A 20,238-nucleotide genomic window follows, 5' to 3' on the forward strand; every position below is an offset into this window, starting at 1 on the left:
TCTGGGGTGACAGGGGATCTCAACAGCTAACTGTATTGGAGGCTGAAATAAGCCTAACTGGGAATGAGTGGCAAAAACACCCCATTGTGACTGGCCCAGAGACCCCATGCATCCTTGGCATAGATTATCTCAGGAGAGGGTATTTCAAGGACCCAAAGGGGTACCGGTGGGCCTTTGGTATAGCTGCCTTGGAGACAGAGGGAATTGAACAGTTGTCCACCTTGCCCGGTCTCTCTGAGGACCCTTCGGTTGTGGGGTTGCTGAGGGTCGAAGAACAACAGGTGCCAATCGCTACCACAAGGGTGCACCGGCGGCAATATCGCACCAACCGAGACTCCCTGATTCCCATCCATAAGGTGATTCGTCGACTGGAGAGCCGAGGAGTGATCAGCAGGACTCGCTCACCCTTTAACAGCCCCATATGGCCAGTGCAAAAGTCTAATGGAGAGTGGAGACTAACAGTAGACTATCGTGGCCTGAATAAAGTCATGCCGCCGCTGAGTTCTGAAAAAGTGTAAGTGAAATCTAATCTTTCATCTGAGAGATTAAAAGGTTGGTGCTATACCACTGTTGTGGGTTAACCCCGGCCGGCAACTAAACACCACACAGCTCGCTCACTCCCCAACAGCGGGAGTTTCCAGTCAGGCGCGACAAGGTCACCCCAACGCGGGTCCTTGCGGCCGCAGCTAACCGGCGCGGCGCACTACGGGCTTCTCTTTTTTCGGCTTGGCAGGCGTGCCGGCAGGATGGGTGAGTGTTGTGGTGGCGACCTTGGAGGGGACGGGGACGGGGACGGGAGGGAAAGTGTCGTAGCGGCGGCCTTGGGGGGGACTGGGGGGGGAGGGAGAGAGGGAGAGAGAGAGGTAGCGGCGACCTTGGGGGACGGGACGGGGACTGGGGGGGGGGGGGGGGGAAGTGTTTGTGTGCGCGGAGAGGCGGCCCAGAGCGCTCCCCCTCGCTGTCCCGTGAGCCTCTTCCGCTGGCTCTGGGCCCTCGCGAAGGCTTCGGTGTTAGCAGCGCCTCCGTTAGCCTTTCTCCCCTATTCCCCCTTGCTGCCTGTTGGTAGTGATACTGTCGGTCCCTGTTGTGCCCTCCCCCCCCCCCCCCCCCCCCCCCCCCCCCCCCCCCCCCCCCCCCCCCCCCCCCCAGGCGAGGAGGTCTGCGTTCTCGCGTGCCCCGCGGCCGTTGGTCGCCGCTGGGTTGCCTCCAGAGGCCCGCGAGGGTGGTGACGGCAGGAGCTGCTCGGTGACCTCCAGCTCTCTGCCGGTGTTTTCTAGGGAAGTGCCGTGGGCTCCGTACCGCTCGGAAACTCCGCAGCCACCGCCGCGATCAGAAGTGGCACGACAAACAGTATAAGAAGGCCCACTTGGGCACTGCGCTGAAGGCCAACCCCTTCGGCGGCGCTTCTCACGCCAAGGGAATTGTTCTGGAAAAAGTGTGGGTAAAACTCCCCGGAGTGCGTCTTTACGGCCTTGCGGGCGCTGGGGGTAGTTTGCCGTAGGATGGGGACAGCTTTTGCTTGTGCCGGGTTAGGGGTATGCGAGAGCATGCTCTCAGCAGTGAGCTAAGTCGTGGCACAAGCACCTGGTGCTTGTGTCTGACCCACAGCTACCTAATGTATAGTGTAGGATATTCTGGGTTGTAGTCCTTGGAGTCACCAGGAAAATTCCTGGTAATTTGGGACCTTTGAAAGATCCCATATGTGACTTTAAAGAAGAAACACCTCTAAGTTGCTTTTTCTAAATATGTTAGAGTTTTTCTACCTGAAGTATGACAAATTTTTATTATTTTGTAGCTTCTATGTACTAGATTGAAAACAGTTGGGTTTTTTTTAGGTGACAATGCTGAAAGGTATTTGTTCTCATATACTCAGTGTTGGTTTTGAAATTGTGTATAACCTTTAGAAGAAGAAGAATTTTACTTAACATTTAAGTTTATTTGGGGGGGTGGGTTTCAGTGTGTGTGCTTTGTTTGATGCAGTCAGCAAGTATCAAAGATTCCATCTACTTGTGTTCTGGCTTTTTGTTAGTAACTTACAAGTTTTGTTAGGATACCCTCAGGACTCCAAGGTGTTTCTTTTTCTTTTCCAAATTTTTAATTACTGAGTTAGTATTTGTCTCTAGAAGACTTGCTTTCGATTTTTTTTTTTTTACTCTGTTTAGGAACTAATTAAGTCTTTGGCTATTGCGTAGCTCTAAGTAGATCACTAATAGTTTTTGCTTTTGAAATACGCATGCGACTTATGGTTAGTACAAAATAACATAGTGATTCATGGTATTGTAATGAATATCTGCTAATTTATCAAACAGATTTTCACTAATATATTTTCATGCACTTCTGTTTTAGTGGAGTAGAAGCTAAGCAGCCTAATTCTGCCATCAGGAAATGTGTCAGAGTCCAGCTGATCAAGAATGGCAAAAAAATAACAGCTTTTGTTCCCAATGATGGTTGCCTGAACTTCATTGAGGTGAATAATTTTCAAGAAACAACCTATAGAAAGCTGTGTATGAAAGTAAAGAAACACATAACTGACAGAATCAGGTGATGGTTAGACAAGGGTTCATGGCATTCTGAACCGTGTGTATCTTAATGCTGTATCTGCAGAAGCAGATGAGAAATGCCAGAGGTGGTTTTGTACTTTTCACTTGCTAAGGTAAGCTGGTCCTCAGCAGTACTCCTGCAAGCTAAATGATACCTCAGCTTATGTTTCCCTTCTCCAAAATACTGAAAGATATACATGAATTATCCCTATCAATAGACTTCAGCATTTACTGTCTTTCCACCCTTTCCTTAGAAAGTCTGTGATGTGGCTCAAATTTAATGTAAATTAATTTAGAAGTATGTACAGGTTTAATGTTTATAGCTCTGTATTTGCACTGTCTTTCATTCTAGGAAAATGATGAAGTTCTGGTTGCTGGTTTTGGTCGGAAGGGTCATGCTGTTGGTGACATTCCTGGAGTTCGCTTCAAGGTTGTCAAAGTAGCCAATGTTTCTCTCTTGGCCTTATACAAGGGCAAGAAGGAGAGACCAAGATCGTAAATTGATGTGCCAAGAATGTAAATAAAATTTGCAATTGGAAACACTCTTATACTTGTTGTGTAAGGCTTATGATGTGGGGGTGGTTGTTGGTGGTGTTTTTTTGTTTTTGTTGTTTTTTTTTAATGTGGTATCTGCGAGTGACATAACTCACAGATGTCGGGGCACGCTGTCATTTTTTTTTTTGTATGTTTGCAGATGGTGTTTTCTTCTGTAAGAAAGCTTTGCTTTAGACTGACAGAAGAAAGCCAGAGCATCTTTATAACCAGTAGGTGAGCTTAATAAGCACTTAAGTGTTTGCAAATTTACCTTTGTGTTTGGCGGAACTACACAGCTACCTACCTGCCAGGAACTTCAGAGACTTTCTTCATAGAATGCAAGGGTGTTTTAGTGCTTTGTGCACCATCCTTGATTGCCAGTGTCTCCATGAAGGCTACTTCAGCCTAATAACTAGAGTAGCAACTGTGTTGTCATCGGGATGGATTGATAAATCCCTCTTCTGTAGACCCTTTTTCCTGAAAGCAGCCATGAAGAGGGCCCCATGAAACTAAATTTCTGAATTCTTATGCTGCCACTTATGTAGAACTGTAAAGATTTTAAAGCTGGGGTCCAAGTATGGCGATGTATAACATAGAACTAATTGGGACGCTGACCTAAGTAAGTAGGCTGTATTGTAGGAGAATTAAAAATTCACTAATTTTTGCTCCGTTGCCTACCTAGTTTACAAGGGCTGGAGTGCTGAAAGAGCATTTAAAAAAAAAAAACAAAAACAAAAAACACCCCACCCCCCCCCCCCCCCCCCCCCCCCCCCCCCCAAAAAAAAACCCATTGTATGATCCTGGTGCACATCAGGTGATCCAGTACAGAGCTGACAGGTGCTACATGCACCAACAGCGATGGTAATACTTGCAACAGCTACATCTTCTAGTGATGATGTCAGCTGGTGCTAGCAGGTTTTGAAATGCCATGCCTAGGTATACATGATGACATGGTGATGGGTTAAATGATTTCTTGTGTGTCCCAGCCTTAACAATTCTGAAGGAGCTATATCATGAATCAGTGCATCATTAGGTATGGCTTCTGCAGTGGAAGGGAGTTGGGACACACACACGCACACACAGTTTACTGCCTTATGCTCTTAAATAACCTTTCCTTGTTTTCCTCTGTCTTATACCTAGATTGTAAAAAATTTTTGGGAGAATGTTCCTTTTTTGGTGTTAGTATAGCACCTATAGGTGGACTATAAATGCTCAAGATTTAAAAATAATAACAACTTTGTCTGAGAGGCAGCAAGATTAGATCTCCCTGTCTGTTAGATCTACTGTGACCTTTTGCTACTCATTTAATCTTTTTATTTTAAAGGGAGGCAATGAATTCCAGTTTTATAAAATATCACTGAACTCTACAAAGAGATCTAATACTCTTCAAGAGTACAGGATAGCTATACTTTTTCTTTGGACACTAAATAGTTCCTCTGTCAGATAACTATGTAAGGTGTTTTTTTTAAGGTCTGAAGTATTAATATATTGCTCCCTTCTTTTTACTGATCTGTTTGGCAGCTGTACGTAGATACTGTTAGACAGATGTTGGTATTAACTGAAAGAATACTACACAATCTGGAACTTAATTATAGGCTCAATCTTTTTTAGAACAAACAGGCTCCAGTCTAGTGTAGCTGGAATTTTATCTTCAGTCATCTTGTCAGTCACAAAACTGTTCCCATAGGAACAGAAATGAAATATCTTACTGCTAGGTCAGACCAAAAAATCCCTTATGTTTCTCTGGGACTCTTAAATTAATCAGAAATCAAAACACCTCCTCAAGCAAGAAAGTTAGGAGGAGGAGAAATTAACATACATTTTAATGTATATTTTGGAAAACAGCCTTCCTCAAATTGAAAATTGTCACTGGCAATGTTGAAAACAGCATTTATCCATGGCATTCAAATGACAGCTGCTTTCATATTAAGTGTAAATTAAGTCTGACTAGCTTGAATTAAGGAAATCTTGATTTGAAAAAAATCCGTTTCTTTTAGTTCATTACACGTTACCTGTTATCATTTAATTGTTGCGTTACTGACTTGAATGCATCTTTAATTTTGAGTAAGACCTCTTGACTTTCTTTGTTAGATTAAAAAAAAAAAAAAAACCAAACCCTAGTAAATAGTATCTTACTTCTTTGTGTCTTCTCCAAGATCTCTATACCATAATCAAACTACTTGGAAAAAATGAAGTTTTTCATCAAGATGTACAAGGTGTTTTTCATACCTTGAATAATTTTTATTCTCTGCATTGTTGTGACTGACTAAACCCCTAGAGGTGGAATGTGACTCGCTGAATAAACCCCTACAATGGAAGAAGGCTCAGTAGAGATGGGCAAGGGTGATCTGCCCATGAAGCTCAGGGAATAATGCAGGGTGTGACTGACCACAGCTGTTGTAGAGAAGCTGACTTTATCTCAACACAAAGGGGACCGAAGGGTGGCCTTTGTTTTAGATAAACAGCTCTCAGCAGTTGAATGGATCAACTGGTGGTGTAAATGTCTCCCTGAGTTAGCCAGACCAGCATGGGGGGAGTGAATACGTGGCTCAGCCCAACAGAGTGTAAAAACTAGACAACTAACAAAAGAATTTCGAAGAGAACAAGGGGCTTGAGCTGGTTTCAACCCACGTATTCCTTCCCGGTAACTGGGGGCACCCAGTGTCGTGACAGTGACCGTATTCTAGATACCGCTAATGGGAATCACATTGGTATTGTGATTGAACTGTGTATTGCAATTGCTATATTTTGCTAAGTGTGACTTACATTTGTATTGTTTTATGGAATATATTTGTATCACTCTAAATCAGAAGTCCTGTGTAACATCAACTGTCTTCAAATAAGTAAATTTCATATTAAACATTACATCTTCCACGCATGGAATATCTAAAAGAACCTGGTCAGAGAGTATTGGATTCTGACAATTGTCCAGACTTTCAACATCAATTTAAACTGGAGGCCAGAACTAACATAACATTGAATTCTATAACAGAACATTGACCATGTAGTGGTTTAACCCCAGCTGGCAACTAGGCACCACGCAGCCGCTCGCCCACTTCTCCCCCGGTGGGATGGGGGAGAGAATCGGAAGGGTAAAAGTGAGAAAACTCGTGGGTTGAGATAAAGACAGTTTAATAGGGAAAGCAAAAGCCGCACACACAAGCAAAGCAAAACAAGGAATTTGTTCACTGCTTCCCATCGGCAGGCAGGTGTTCAGCCATCTCCAGGAAAGCAGGGCTCCATCACGCATAACGGTTACTTGGGAAGACAAATGCCATTGCTCCAAGCGTCCCCCCTTCCTCCTCCTTCCCCCAGCTTTATATGGCTGAGCATGCTGTCATATGGTATGGAATATCCCTTTGGTCAGTTGGGGTCAGCTGTCCCAGCTGTGTCCCCTCCCAACTTCTTGTGCACCCCCAGCCTACTCGCTGGTGGGTGGTGTGAGAAGCAGAAAAGGCCTTGAGGCTGTGTAAGCACTGCTCAGCAATAACTAAACCATCCCTGTGTTATCAACACTGTTTCCAGCACAAATCCAAAACATAGCCCCATACTAGCTACTGTGAAGGAATTTAACTCTACCCCAGCCAAAACCAGTACAATCACATCTGTTCTTCAACCTGTGTCAGTTTAGCTGCTGTAACTGATTATCATCGCTGCCTCTAATATTGCCTTCATCAGTTGCTTTTTAGAAAATATTCAAAACAAAATTTGACTTTCTCATTGTGCCTGTGGTAATTATGCACAGTAAAATTGTTGTAAATAGTTGCAAAAGAATTTTAGATATAGATTAACCAAGTATGCAGAAGTTATGCCATTTCTACACCTGCATCCTTGAAGAATATCAGAAACCGGTGAGAACAGACAAAGAAAGGCAGAAGCTGTGACAAACTGCTTACCAAAGATTAGCAAGTCTGCATACCGAAACAATACGTGCTAAAAGGGCAAGATGTTCCTCAGTGTCGGTGTTGTACCCCTGGCTCTGCTGACTGAATTACAAAACAAACTGCACGATGAGCCAACTCATAGCCATATAAGGAGAAAGACTCAAGAGTTCATCACTTGAGAAACCACCAGGGACCACTAGAGACCGACCCCCCCCCAAGACCTCTGTGGACACCCCTAAGAGACCCAGGACACATGCGTAAAGACTGTGCAGATATTATAATTAGTCCTGAGAAGTGTAGTGAATATGTACGATCATTCCGGGAAATGTAATACATATGTACATTGAAGAACCATATAAAGGGCAGCTGATACAATATGCGGTGTGCATGTTAGGCGGAGCGATCCCCCATGCACCCGGCGCCGAATAAAGTAATGCCTGCTCTTTAAGATGGTCTGTGTTAAAGAGTTTGATTCCCGAATTTCGGTGACGATATTAGCCAGTTCCTGTTGTTTACAATCACTTCTAAACTTTATAATTCAAATAATCCCATATGAAGAGTTAGTTCTTTTCATTGAATCCTAAATCTGTCTCTGAGAAGAAACATGTGGAGTCCTATGCTTACATGAATAGCTCCTGTAGTTCTCAAGGACTATTTTTAATGTACCTTCTCTCCAGAACAAACCATGGATACACTAATATCCTCAAGAAGTATCTTTCCTTTATAAAGAAAGGGGACACTTTCTTTTAAACACAGACATGTTTTCTAGAAAACAGAAGAAGGTAGAACTCGTGGGTTGAGATAAGAACAGTTTAATAACTAAAGTAAAATAAAATACACTACTAACTAAGAATAAGAATAATAATTGTAATGAAAAGGAATACAAACAACAACAACAAAAAAAAGAAATAACACCCAAGAAAAGACAGGTGATGCACAATGCAATTGCTTACCACCCACTGACCAATGCCCAAGCAGCGATCCACTCCTCCTGGCCAACTCCCCCTGTTTATATACTGGGCATGACATTCCATGGTATGGAATACCCCTTTGGCTAGTTCGGGTCAGCTGTTCCGGCTCTGCTCCCTCCCAGCTTCTTGCACACCTGCTTGCTGGCAGAGCATGGGAAACTGAAAAGTCCTTGGCTTAAGAGAAGCGCTACTGAGCAACAACTAAAACATCAGCGTGTTATCAACAGTATTCTCACACTAAATCCAAAACACAGCACTGTACCAGCTACTAAGAAAGGAGTTAACTCTGTCCCAGCCGAAATCAGGACAATGGGCTGTCAAGAAACTACAGGCACCGCTTCCAGGAAGACCCAGCTGGAGTTTGCAATTGATAAGATTGCAAACCAGGGGAGACCCAGACTGGGAGGATCGAGGGAATCAATAGAACTGTACAAACTTGTGGTGGATTGACCCTGGCTGGATGCCAGGTGCCCACCAAAGCCACTCTATCACTGGACATATTCTGGGCAAATTTCAGGAAAATATTGACACTGAGGATGATACCACTCTGTTACATAGTTGTTTATGGTGCTAAAAGGTTAAGGATTGATCTGGGGCAGGGGAACTGTCAGATTGCTTATCCATTTTATGCTATCCATTATCATCATCATGTCTAAGTAACTGTGGCAACAAGGTCAAGGCATTGCAGAGGAATTTGGAGGGACTTTATCAGCAGGAAGGAAGCAAGAAAGAGACAGCTTCAGAAACTGGGAACAACTTGAATTTCTAGCCAAGTGAATGCGTGGTCATAAGATATCTAGGAGGTAGAGTGATTACTGGGAGAGGATGTCTAGGAATTAAGAGTGTGTCCTGGTTTCGGCTGGGATAGAGTTAACTCTCTTCTTAGTAGCTGGTACAGTGCTGTGTTTTGGATTTAGTGTGAGAATGATGTTGATAACACGCTGATGTTTTAGTTGTTGCTAAGTAGCGCTTATCTTAAGCCAAGGACTTTTCAGTCTCCCATGCTCTGCCAGCAAGCAGGTGTGCAAGAAGCTGGGAGGGAGCATAGCCAGGAGAGCCGACCCGAACTAGCCAAAGGGGTATTCCATACCATGGAACATCATGCCCAGTATATAAACAGGGGGAGTTGGCCGGGAGGGGTGGATTGCTGCTGGGGCATCGGTCAGCAGGTGGTGAGCAATTGCTTTGTGCATCACTGTTTTTTTTCCTTGAGTTTTATTTCTTTTTTTTTCCTTTTTTTTGTTATATTCCTTTTGATTACAATTATTCTTATTATTATATTTCATTATTATTATTGTTAGTATTATATTTTACTTTAGTTATTAAACCGTTCTTATCTCAACCCACAAGTTTTACTTTTTTTCCCCAGTCCTCCTCCCCATCCCACTGGGAGCAGGGGGAGGAGTGAGGGAGCTGCTGCGTGGTGCTTAGTTGCTGGCTGGGGTTAAACCATGACAGAGTGTTACTGTCAGGATACTGACAAAGCAGTATCCCACTGTGTGCAGCCATCCATTAGATAAGTGCCTAGGGTTGTCTTTGACAGAAGAAATCCTAAGTCTAGTACAATATGCAATGACTTGTTCAAATAATTCTCAATTTTGTTTACAAATGCTAAATTAAGGTAGAAAATAATGTGCATTGAGAATTCCTGCATCTAGAAGAAAAATAATTATTTATTTCTTATCCACATATTTATGAAATTATGCAGTTCCTACTTGCTCAAAATTCAACAGCTATCAGGGAGGCTTGCATAAGGGCTGCAGGATAGGGACTAAACTTGTGAACAACTACTAGTACAATGAGAAATACTAATTGGCTACAGCAGTAACTCCCTCAGGATATGGCAAAGCTTCCTTTGGAGGTAACGAAGAAGGGAAAAGCCACATGTTTTCATATGATAGCATTAGACATTTTGAACTCTAGAACTGTACATGCTTAGTCAGATGTAGATATAAGTACTCTATATGTCTAGAATCCTGATCCTGTTTGTTCCCTGAAGCATGATGTGTAAGGATATGTGGAAGGAGAGAGTGTCTGCTCCCTTAAGGGTATCTGGTCAAGGACCTTTTCAATGCAAAAGGGAATAATAAGGGGGTGCAAATGAGAGGAGGGGAGCAACAAACAAAACATATAGACACAAACCTGACCAACCGATGATAAGGGAGGCAGTAACAAGAAGCAAACCTAGTCAGTCACAGTAATTGATAAGGGTATGAGGAAAATGAGAATGCTTATTTCAGTAGGGTTATCTGATTGAGGACCTTGTCAACATGGGATAAGGAAAGGGGGGGGCAATAAAGAAAATATAGAGAGACACAAACTTGACAGAAAAACGTAACGGAGACAAGGACAAGAAAAACTCTCAGCAGTCACACTAATTGGTGAACTATCATGAAACTACAGGCAAACTGGGACTTTGCAGCTAATAAGAATGCAAACCTGAGGGGCCAGGATGTTGGAGGGGGGGCGGTGAAACTGTGCCAACTGATGAAGTCATGTGCAGGGCAATGGAATCAGGGAGGAAAGAAGGAGGAATTGACAGAAAGGGGTGTAAAAGGAGCGGGTTGCATATAAAATGGGGCTGGTCAGTACGCTTGTCTGACCCAGCCCTGCGCCTGATCACTACAGTCTGTCCTATCATCTCATTAAATCCTTAACTATCTCTGCGTAATCTTACTCTATCCTCTGTGTGTGTGTGCTGCAAGGACTAAGTACCAGCTACTGGTGAGGCCAGTGGGAGTGGATTTGGGGCCAGCTACTAGAGTCAGACCAGGGGTGTAGGCACCATCAGGCAACTGGAGCGGGCAAGGGTCTCAGCGTCAGTAGCTGGAGGTGCCATAGCTCTCTGGATCATCTCATGGGTCCTACAGATTTTGTTTCTGGGGTGCCAGCTACTGGAGGGGACAAGCGTGAGTGGTTTTGGGGCCAGCTACTGGAGTCAGACTGGGGATGTAGGCACCCCAGGCCTGTGGTGTCTGCAACTGGAACGAGTGGGGGTCTCAGTGCCAGCTACTGGAGCAAGTGAGGGTCTCGGCCACCAGCCACTGGGGCAGGAATGATGTGTGTCCCAAAAAACAGCTACTGGGAGGGACTGGTGTGAGTGAGGTGAGCGAGGGGCAAAGCGCCAGTGGCTGGAGCAGGACAATAAGTCATAGCCCATGTGCCTGGTGCCAGCTGCTGGGGTGGGGAGGGCGAGTGTTTGTATCTTCCCCCAAACCTGGTGTGCATGTGTCATTTGCTAGCAAGCTTCAGGCTGGACTAGCTGGTGAGTAGGAGGCCCTGTGTCCAAGCAGGGTTATCAGGCAGGCGGAGCATCCATGCTGGTATTTGGGGGACCTGTGAATGTGGAATGCCTGTGGATTGAGTGTGTGAGTGCATGCATGTTTGCAAGTGAGCACCAAGCTCTGAACTAGCTGATGAGTAGGAGAGCTGTGGAGGGGGTAAGAGGGCTCAGGATCTGAACAGGGGTACCAGACAGACAGAGGAGCTGTGCTGGTACTGTGGGGATCCACAAATGTGCATGTGCCTGTGAATCTAGAGCATGTCGTGTGTGTGCTTTCACTAGTCAACTTCAATCCTTATCAGCTCAAGAGGAGGAAGGGGATTTGGCTGTCTATGCTTACATTTTATGAGTCCTATATGTAGGTGCTGTTGAAGGCAACCTTGTCTGTGGCAGTCTGTGTAGCCAATCATGTCAGTGTCCTGTGTATATCTATGTGTCTGTGCATATGTCTCTGGGATAAATATTCAGCTTTGCTACAGGTTGAAACTGAAAATGGAAAAGTGGCAGCCACGTCCCTCAGCCTGGGGCAGAGACCTCTGGGTCCCCAGGTGCACTGAGCTGGGCTCCAGCAGTCGGGCAGGAGGAAGTTCTGGGCCCAGAGCTGCTGGAGGTGGCAGCTACTCCTAACATACCTTAACGTGATATACACAAAATATTCTCAGCAAAGTATTTTTCAGTCCTGGGATTAGGATATTCTATGTGTATGGTGTAGGCAACAATGTGCATCTATGTGTGGAAGACACAGGAGGGTCCATGTGTCAGACGGTGTGGTGGAAAAGGTGGTCCCTAGGCAAATTAGTCTCAGCTCTGTGGTGGGTTAACCTTGGATGGCTGCCAGGTGCCCACCAAGCCACTCTCTCATTCCCTCTCCTCAACAGGATAGGGGGAGAAAAGAAGATGGAAAAGCTTGTGGGTTGAGATAAAGACAGGGAGATTGCTTACCAATTACCAGCACAGACTCGACTTGAGGAAGATTAATTTAATTTCTTGCCAATTAAAAATAGAGTAGGATAGTGAGAAATAAAGACAAAAGTAAAAACACCTTCCCCCCACCTTCTTCCCAGGCTCAACTTTACTCCTTCATTCCCAACTCTTCTACCACCTCCACCCCCCTCAACCAGCGCAGGGGGATGGGGAATGGGGGTTGTAGTCAGTTCATAACACTTTATCTCTGCTGCTCCTTCCTCCTCATACTTTTCCCCTGCTCCAGCATTGGGTCCCTCCCATGGGATACAGTCTTATTAAGGCTGCAACCATAGTGAAACATAGGCAGGAAATGAGTGACTTCAAGTAGTCAATGCTATCACAAGGGAGTTCATGTCTTGGTGGCACTTGAGAGTCATTGTCACAACTGCAGCCAACTCTTAGGTCTTCAGCTGTAACCAGGCAAGCTCCTGCGAGCAAAAGAGCCTCGAACAGTCATCTTTCCACATTGTATTGCTTACCAATCAGGAAGGATTCCTTTGGTCTGTGTTTGGTTTCAGTCCTAGGAAAGTGCATCTGTCCTTCAGCTCAGAGATCTGGAGACACTTAAGAGAAAAAAGAGAAGGGATGAAATTAAAATTACTGCAGCAGAGTTATGCTAGATCACACCATCAGCCATGTGCTGGAGGGACTACCAGCTCCGACATAGCTGAAGCAGACCCTGGTATATTAGGGATTTCCTGACAGTCAGGAAGGGTGTTGGCAGTGTGCCAAGCAGCTCTCTGCAAACTTTCAGTGCAAAGTAAAAAAGGCAATAAGGCAGCCCTGTAAGCAAATTGTCAAAAGGCGAGTCCTAAATGAACTGAGCCAAGAGCTCCAAAGGAAAAGATAATATTTTGCCAGTTGATTTTCTTTAATTTGTGGGGGGGAGGGGAGGTAATTTAATTCTCTCTTACCTTTCAATTAATCCAGCATTTGTCCACTCAGGTGCTAGGTTTGGATAACTCAGGGTAGATTTCAACGCACAACTGGGCCTACAATACTTAGCCATGATGTAATGTATTTTGTGTGTCTAGAAAAAAAAAAACCAAAAAACCCTCCATAAACATATTGTCCCAACCTTTTCTGAATTGTAGATACACTTGACAGTCATAAAGTAATTTCAAATGAGGTTGTTCCTTCACTTTATCTACATAAAGTCTATTTTAATTTTCAGCTTTTAAGTGGCAATCCAGAATCTTATTCTATCTGGACCAAGGAAGTTGTATTGACCATGTCTATTTTCCAGCTGATTTATTTTACATGTGTCATATGTTAGTGTTTCTCAGCTATTTGTGAACTGGTCAGTATAGAATACATGAATTCATTAGCCTGGCAGGGGTGTAGAAGAAAAAAAATGGCTGCCCTGGTAAGGGGTGCTTTAAAGAGAGAATATCAGTTGTTTTATTATGCAAAAAGGCAACAGAAAAGACATCATTTGCATTCAAAGACGACAAAGCAGGGTCCAATTAATCCTTGATGTAACTTTTCTTATTTCAGAATTTAACCCATAATGTTCTTCTAATGATAGTCATTGACAAATTAATATTTGAGAGCATATTCTCATATCTAGAAAGAGAAATAAGAGCTCCAACCAGGCTATACCACAGTTTTAGTTAAAATGTAAAAGTTTTCAAAAGCAGCTCAAGTTACTGTATTAGCATTACCTGAAAGCAAATAGGCAAAGCTACTGTGTGAACAAGTATTTGAACAAATGTAATACATAAAGCTGCTCCATGGAAAAGCTCTTTAACAACCTTGACCCCTTTTCCTTGGATCTTGTTAAACTGGTGCTGGGAAGTAAATATAGTTTAATTTGGAACCTGTGAGGGGGAGCAAGAAGGAAGGAGGAAGAGCCCTCAGGGTGACTTTTAACTTTCGCTAGATGGGATATTGTCATTTTAGGCTATGCTACAGAAAAAGGTCCTAAAACGCAGTTGTCTTCCAAGAAACCCAGTCAAAATCATCCTGAGGAACAAAAAAAATCATTTAGTGACAGTTAAGTTTGCAGTCAGACACACTCCCTACAACATAAGACTTTGTTCCTTTCCACCTTCACACTGCACATGATGCTGTTGAAAACTCAAACCAATGCTCCATAAAGCTTTCACTTTCATCTCCAACAGACACTCAAACAGAATACATGTCCTGACTTAATCAAGCTTGCACTCAATGAAAAGCCATAACGGTGATCTCATCTGCTCTTACATTGGTGATACCAGCAGATCAGCATATCTGACTGTTACACACTACACACTAGGGAAGTGATTTTCTTTTAATGCTGTTGAGGTCACTGTTACTGCTTCTGCACCAAAAAAAAAAAAATTCTGCCTCATCCCCACACTCAATAAGGGGCATAAGCATTTAATACAGCACAGTAGGGAACATCTGGAAAGTGATTCCAGAGAAGAAAGATATCAAATATGAAACACCATGATAGACTATTTACAACTGAACACAGACTGTGTTTAAATGTCACTAGGCCCAGGAATCTGTCAGAGCTGAGAAGTACACGATGCAATGCAGAGGGGTGAGGAGAATCAGGAATGGACCATGACTAAGAGAACAGCAAGATCACCACCTCTGTATGGTGTTCCTCATTCAGCTATGTGAGGCTGGTCCACTGTGCTATGTTACTCTCAAGAGCCACAGCAGAGACTGACTCTGAGGACTGATGTGATGGGTATTTTATCCTGAGTAAAGGCCCTTTTCCTTAGATGTTCTCCTTAGGCTGGCTCCATCTCTGGACGGCAAAGAAGAAACTATACTAAGTTTATGCTCTAAGAGGGATTTCCTTTGTCCAAGTTGATATAGTTGCAGCCAGACTCCAGTAGTTCTGTGACTGCATTTTATCTGAACATCTAGCAGATTGCCTGCACTAAAGAGAAGATGCTCACAGATTTAGTCTTCCTGCTATATAGTAAAAGATCTTTCTCCAACTGCTTGCCTACAAACAAAAAACAAATCCTGGCCCACCAGATGTTTTTATCATCTTCAGTGACCAGGACATGTTCTATATTATTAAATATTAAATAGGGTCTCTTACAGTTGAAGGACACTTGGTTCTTATGCTGAAAATGTACTCATAAGGATCAACCATTTTGTGTCTAAGAGAACTTAAAAAAACTCCCAGAAGCTTCAGAACATACAAAAAATAATGTTCAGAAATTTTTATTTTACATTGCAGTGCAAATAGATAAGAATGAAGAATGCTACCATCTGCTGTCGGTAATAGTGAACTGATGCTGTTTTACATTGAGAAAAAATGCCAGTTTGAATTAAAAATCCTTTCTAATTATCTGATAGCTTAAATGAGCCTTGGTCTCTAAATAATTCTAGAAAAATATAGTTTGTGCCAATGGTAGAATAGAACAGAACAGAATAGAATAGAATAGTTCAGTTGGAAGGGACCTACAACGATCATCTAGTCCAACTGCCTGACCACTTCAGGGCTGACCAAAAGTGAAAGCATGTTATTAAGGGCATTGTCCAAAGGCCTCTTAAACACTGACAGGCATGGGGCATTGACCACCTCTCTAGGAAGCCTGTTCCAGTGTTTGACCACCCTCTCGGTAAGGAAATGCTTCCTAATGTCAAGGCTGAACCTCCCCTGGCACAGCTTTGAACCATTCCCATGCATCCTGTCACTGGATCCCAGGGAGAAGAGATCAGCACCTCCCTCTCCACTTCCCCTCCCCTCAGGAAGCTGCAGAGAGCAATGAGGTCGCCCCTCAGCCTCCTTTTCTCCAAACTAGACAAACCCAGAGTCCTCAGCTGCTCCTCATAGGACATGCCTTCCAGCCCCTTCCATCAGCTTTGTTGCCCTCCTCTGGACGCATTCAAGGACCTTCACATCTGCTTTGTTTTCCATCCCCCTAATCCTCACCCAGAGGCTCTCAACCACATCATCACTAACTGTAAGGGCTGTACAATCAAACCTCTCCCTTACATATAGTGCGACACCTCCACCTCGCCTGCCCTGCCTATCCCTCTTGAACAGCCTGTAGCCCTCCATCCCAGCACTCTAGTCATGGAACTCATTCCACCAAGTCTCACTAATGCCAATGATGTCGTAGCTCTGGGAGCTGACCAACCCTTCCAGTTCATCCTGTTTGTTTCTCATACTGCGTGCATTGGCGTACGAGCATTTCAGATGTGCTCCTGAGCCCTCCGTGCTCTCTGGAGCAGTGTAAATGCTCCTGTTAGCATTGCCACCCTCAGGCAGTGCCATGCCAACCCTTGGCTTACCTTCAGCTTTCCTGTTGGTATCCCCTTCCCCCATCAATCCTAGTTTAAAGCCCTATCAATCAGTCCCGCCAGCTTATGAGCAAAGATATGTTTTCCCCATTGGGACAGATGGATCCCATCAGGCCTCAGCATACCTTGTGCCTTGAAGACTCTTCCATGGTTATAAAACCCAAAGTTCTGGTGGAGGCACCAGTCCTGGAGCCAGGTATTGATGTCTTGGGCACACCTGTTTCTTCCAATGTCTCTCCCCATTACTGGGAGGATTGAGGAAGACACTACCCGTGCTCCTGAATCCTTTAGCATTCTTCCCAGGACCCTGAAATCTCTTCTGATTGACCTTAGACTTCTTGTTGCAACGTCATTAGTACCCACGTGAAAGAGCAGGAGTGGGTAATAGTCCGAAGGCTGTACTAAGCTCGTCAGTTGTCTGGTGACATCCCTGATTCGGGCCCCAGGGAGGCAGCAAACTTCCCTGAAAAGAGGGTCCGCTCTGCAGATGGATGCCTCTGTTCTGCTCAGGAGGGAGTCACCTATGACCATAACTCACCATTATTTCTTCTTGGCACCGGTCTTAATGCGGCTCTTGTTGCGAGCAGTTGGTTGACCTTGGTGAGAGTGCTTGCACAGGTTCCTCCTCTTCTATCTCTTCATGAGCTTCGTCTACCATACCCAGAGCCTCATACCTACTCTGTAAAGGTAGCTGAGAGGGTAAGGAGGGGTTCCTCTTACAACTTCATGCAGTAACTTGCTTCCACCTGTCCCTATCCCTTGTAATGCTGCCTTCCTCCTGGCACAAATCAGATCCAGGATTTGCCTCCGTAGTGGCCACGCTGAGTTGTCTTGTGTGTACCAGAGATGGCAGAGCATAGCTCCATTGGTCAATCTCCTTCTCAGACTCTCAGATACTCCTCAGTCTGCCCACCTCCTCCTGAAGCTCGGCCACCAGGCAGAGCAGTTCATCTACCTGGGCATACCTCCCACAGGCTTGCTTGCTATCGCCCTCCATCTTCCGGAATATCCTTGCACACACCCCACAGACTGAAGCCTGTGTGAATGCATGCTTTGACAGGAGCTCTGTCTGTGTTGGTCCTACTGGGTGCTAGAAGCTCAGGAGTAGAAGACATGGCTGTTTGCTGCATGCCTGCCCGCTGGTTAATAAATATATGTCCGTTGCAATCAACTGGGCTGGTTGTTTTATCCTGTTCAAATCACCCACACTGCCAGGTACCAGCTCTGCCCCTTGCTGGATCGTCCAATCAGCAGGTCCAGGCTCAGTCGCTCGGGGAACGCCCCCCGTTCAGTCATAGTCTCTCCCTGTCCTCATGAATCCCTCGTGTGTCCCTCGCTGCTGGTGCTCCTCACATTGCTCCAGCGTCCGTTGCAATCCTGTTCATGATATCACTGCCTGCTTTTAGAGCTAATCAAATCACTTTTATTTAAAGTGATTTTAGAGTCACCATATTATTTCAGTAATTTATATACTGTTCCTAGAGTTGTGATGATGGCTCTCTTGAAAACAGTCATATTTGTTCTCCAAGTTCTTCACTCAGCTCCAGGCCTCCAGTGAAACTTTGGACAAAGAATGGAGACTATCCAGGTCTGAGTTTTTTTATCATCAGATAAAGGTAATGATGTCTTCCTTCCTTGGCTTCTTGATGTCAGCTGTTTTCAGGTACACAGGTCTCTTACAATAGCAGCTGGCACAACAGGGATATAACCTCAATGAGGTCTAGGTGTTTCCATAATTTGACGAATACAATTTAATTATAGGATACCTTTTTGTAAATGGTACTCAATCAAGGGAACACAAGCAGCATTCATGCTTTTGCAGCCACACACTATTAACTATATCATAATAGCTCCTTGAGAACCTAACAGGCATTGGTTGTCTGATGTTTGCTGTATACTTCTAAGTTCTAATTGTGAATTTGCAGATTCTCTCTTAATACATACCCTTAAATAAACTATTAATTATCTGACTTGTCTATTGCAGAATGAAGATGAGAAAATTTGATTTTAATAAAATATTACAATTTGGTAGCAGATAACTGACTTTCTCCACAAGAAGGTACTGCAGTTCAGATTGTAAAGTTTTATGATTTGCAGCTGACATTTATTATTTATAGTTAAATCATAACTATTTCATCATGACATAGAGAAAGAGAGGATTCAATTAACTGCCTTTGCTATATCTACTTTCTTGCATTCCTAGTACAGAGAGACTAGTGACCCTATAGTCAGATGCTAGGTGTCCTATAGGGCTGACATCTCTGGTATTTTCCAGCTGAGCTGTTCAGGCTTGTGGATAGATTATATTCCCACCTGCAAAAATGTAGAGGAGAATCTGCTGTGTGCACTCCAGAAGTATGCCTTCTCTACACTCTCCCACATTCTACTGTGGCCTGAAGCCACAATCAAGCTCTTTTATAGAAAGCACTGTCTTTTTCTATCTGTCTGCAAAGCACTACAAGAACCTATGGCTTTGTATAGGCAATAAGTCATAATGCAATACTATTGAGAAGAAAGCACAAAGCATATGTTTGAAATGTGTAAAATCAGAGTGATGGAAGCCAAAAGGAAAACCAAGTCACTTCCACCAAGAGGTTATTTTGACCTCTTAAGGAACAGTAAAGTAAAACTTTCCTGCATCTAATAACTAAAGATGTATATGAGCTACATGCACACAAAGGCTTGCAGAAACAGGGTTTGTGGGTGGTAAAATGTGTGGTATGCTGAACCTATTGTCTCTATGGCACCTCTCCAGAGGCAGTTCAGCCCATATGAGTCCAGTGAAAAACAGAAACTAACATTTTTTTAAACTAACAATCAGGAAAAACCATTTTGTAGAAATTAAGGCAGTTATATCAGCAAAATACTATTGAACATAATATTAAGGTGACTTTGCATTAAATAGGGAGATTACAGACTAATTTAAATTGTTTATCCCAGAATAATATAGACTGTGCCTCAGGCTGATAGCATAATATTGGAACTGTTGGCAGGTAGAAGCTAGCGAAGTTAAGATCCTCCAGGAGTTCCTTGGAATTATTTTACTTTATTTCTACATCTTTTATACTATCAATAGGTTTAGCTGTAGTTGCTTCTCCCTGAAGACTATGTACCAGTGGCTTAAGGCCGTTGAATTCCATTGATTTCTGTGAGGTTAGCCTGCTTTACATCAGTATTGAACTTGATCCAAAGGCCTCAGCTGCATTCCTGATTTGGAAATTGTTATGGAAATTACACATGCCAGCCACCATAACAGGGTTTGACTCTAGGTTTCTGCATAAGCCGAAAGATAGATTCCTTTATGAAAGTACTTTTTATTAATAGCACTACAGCTCGAGCTGGGTGCCTCCAAAGAGGGGCCCCAAACAAAGAAATCCCTGGGCAATTATAACCTTACAATCTAAGTTCCCCACCCCTCACGCGATAGTTCGGACCAATAGTAATATTAAGGTCTGGGGTCTTCTTGCTTTTTTATTGGTTTGATTTGTTTGCTGTTTTGTTAGTAAGGGGTTGCTAAGTGGTCATCTTCTTATACAATATCACATCCTCTTAGGTCGGTTTTGTCCGATTCTGTAGTTAGCTATTCGGCATGTTGTAATACAGTTATTTCAGTTCATATACCATGATCTATAGGCTTTGTCTACTCTAGCTATTAATATTTAAGCTACTAGCTTTGTCTACTCTAGCTATTATTAATGTTTAAGCTGCTAGCTCTAAGTTTCAACTAACTTTTTCTACAACAAAATGTACTTTCCCATATGACTGCAAGAGGTAGCCTCCAGGAAAGGAGCTTTAAGAGGTCTACA

The 20,238-nt window shown here is 43.7% G+C and overlaps 1 protein-coding gene across 1 annotated transcript; it reads left to right on the top strand.

Moving 5' to 3' along the window:
- Window positions 1–719: 719 nt before the first annotated feature.
- On the top strand, window positions 720–3,088 carry LOC127028484 (40S ribosomal protein S23). Its single transcript, XM_050914228.1, has 4 exons — window positions 720–750; window positions 1,278–1,437; window positions 2,347–2,467; window positions 2,893–3,088. The coding sequence occupies exons 1-4, from the start codon at window positions 747–749 to the stop codon at window positions 3,037–3,039; spliced, it is 432 nt and encodes a 143-aa protein (XP_050770185.1). The 5' UTR covers window positions 720–746; the 3' UTR covers window positions 3,040–3,088.
- Window positions 3,089–20,238: the final 17,150 nt, after the last annotated feature.

Source organism: Gymnogyps californianus, unplaced genomic scaffold, assembly GCF_018139145.2.
Source record: "Gymnogyps californianus isolate 813 unplaced genomic scaffold, ASM1813914v2 HiC_scaffold_33, whole genome shotgun sequence".
NCBI lineage: Eukaryota > Metazoa > Chordata > Aves > Accipitriformes > Cathartidae > Gymnogyps > Gymnogyps californianus.

Excerpts from the sequence above, each read along its gene's own strand:
- LOC127028484 (XM_050914228.1), top strand. Across the intron at positions 1,438-2,346 it reads GGAATTGTTCTGGAAAAAGT|TGGAGTAGAAGCTAAGCAGC; the intron begins GTGGGTAAAACT and ends CTTCTGTTTTAG. Across the intron at positions 2,468-2,892 it reads GTTGCCTGAACTTCATTGAG|GAAAATGATGAAGTTCTGGT; the intron begins GTGAATAATTTT and ends CTTTCATTCTAG.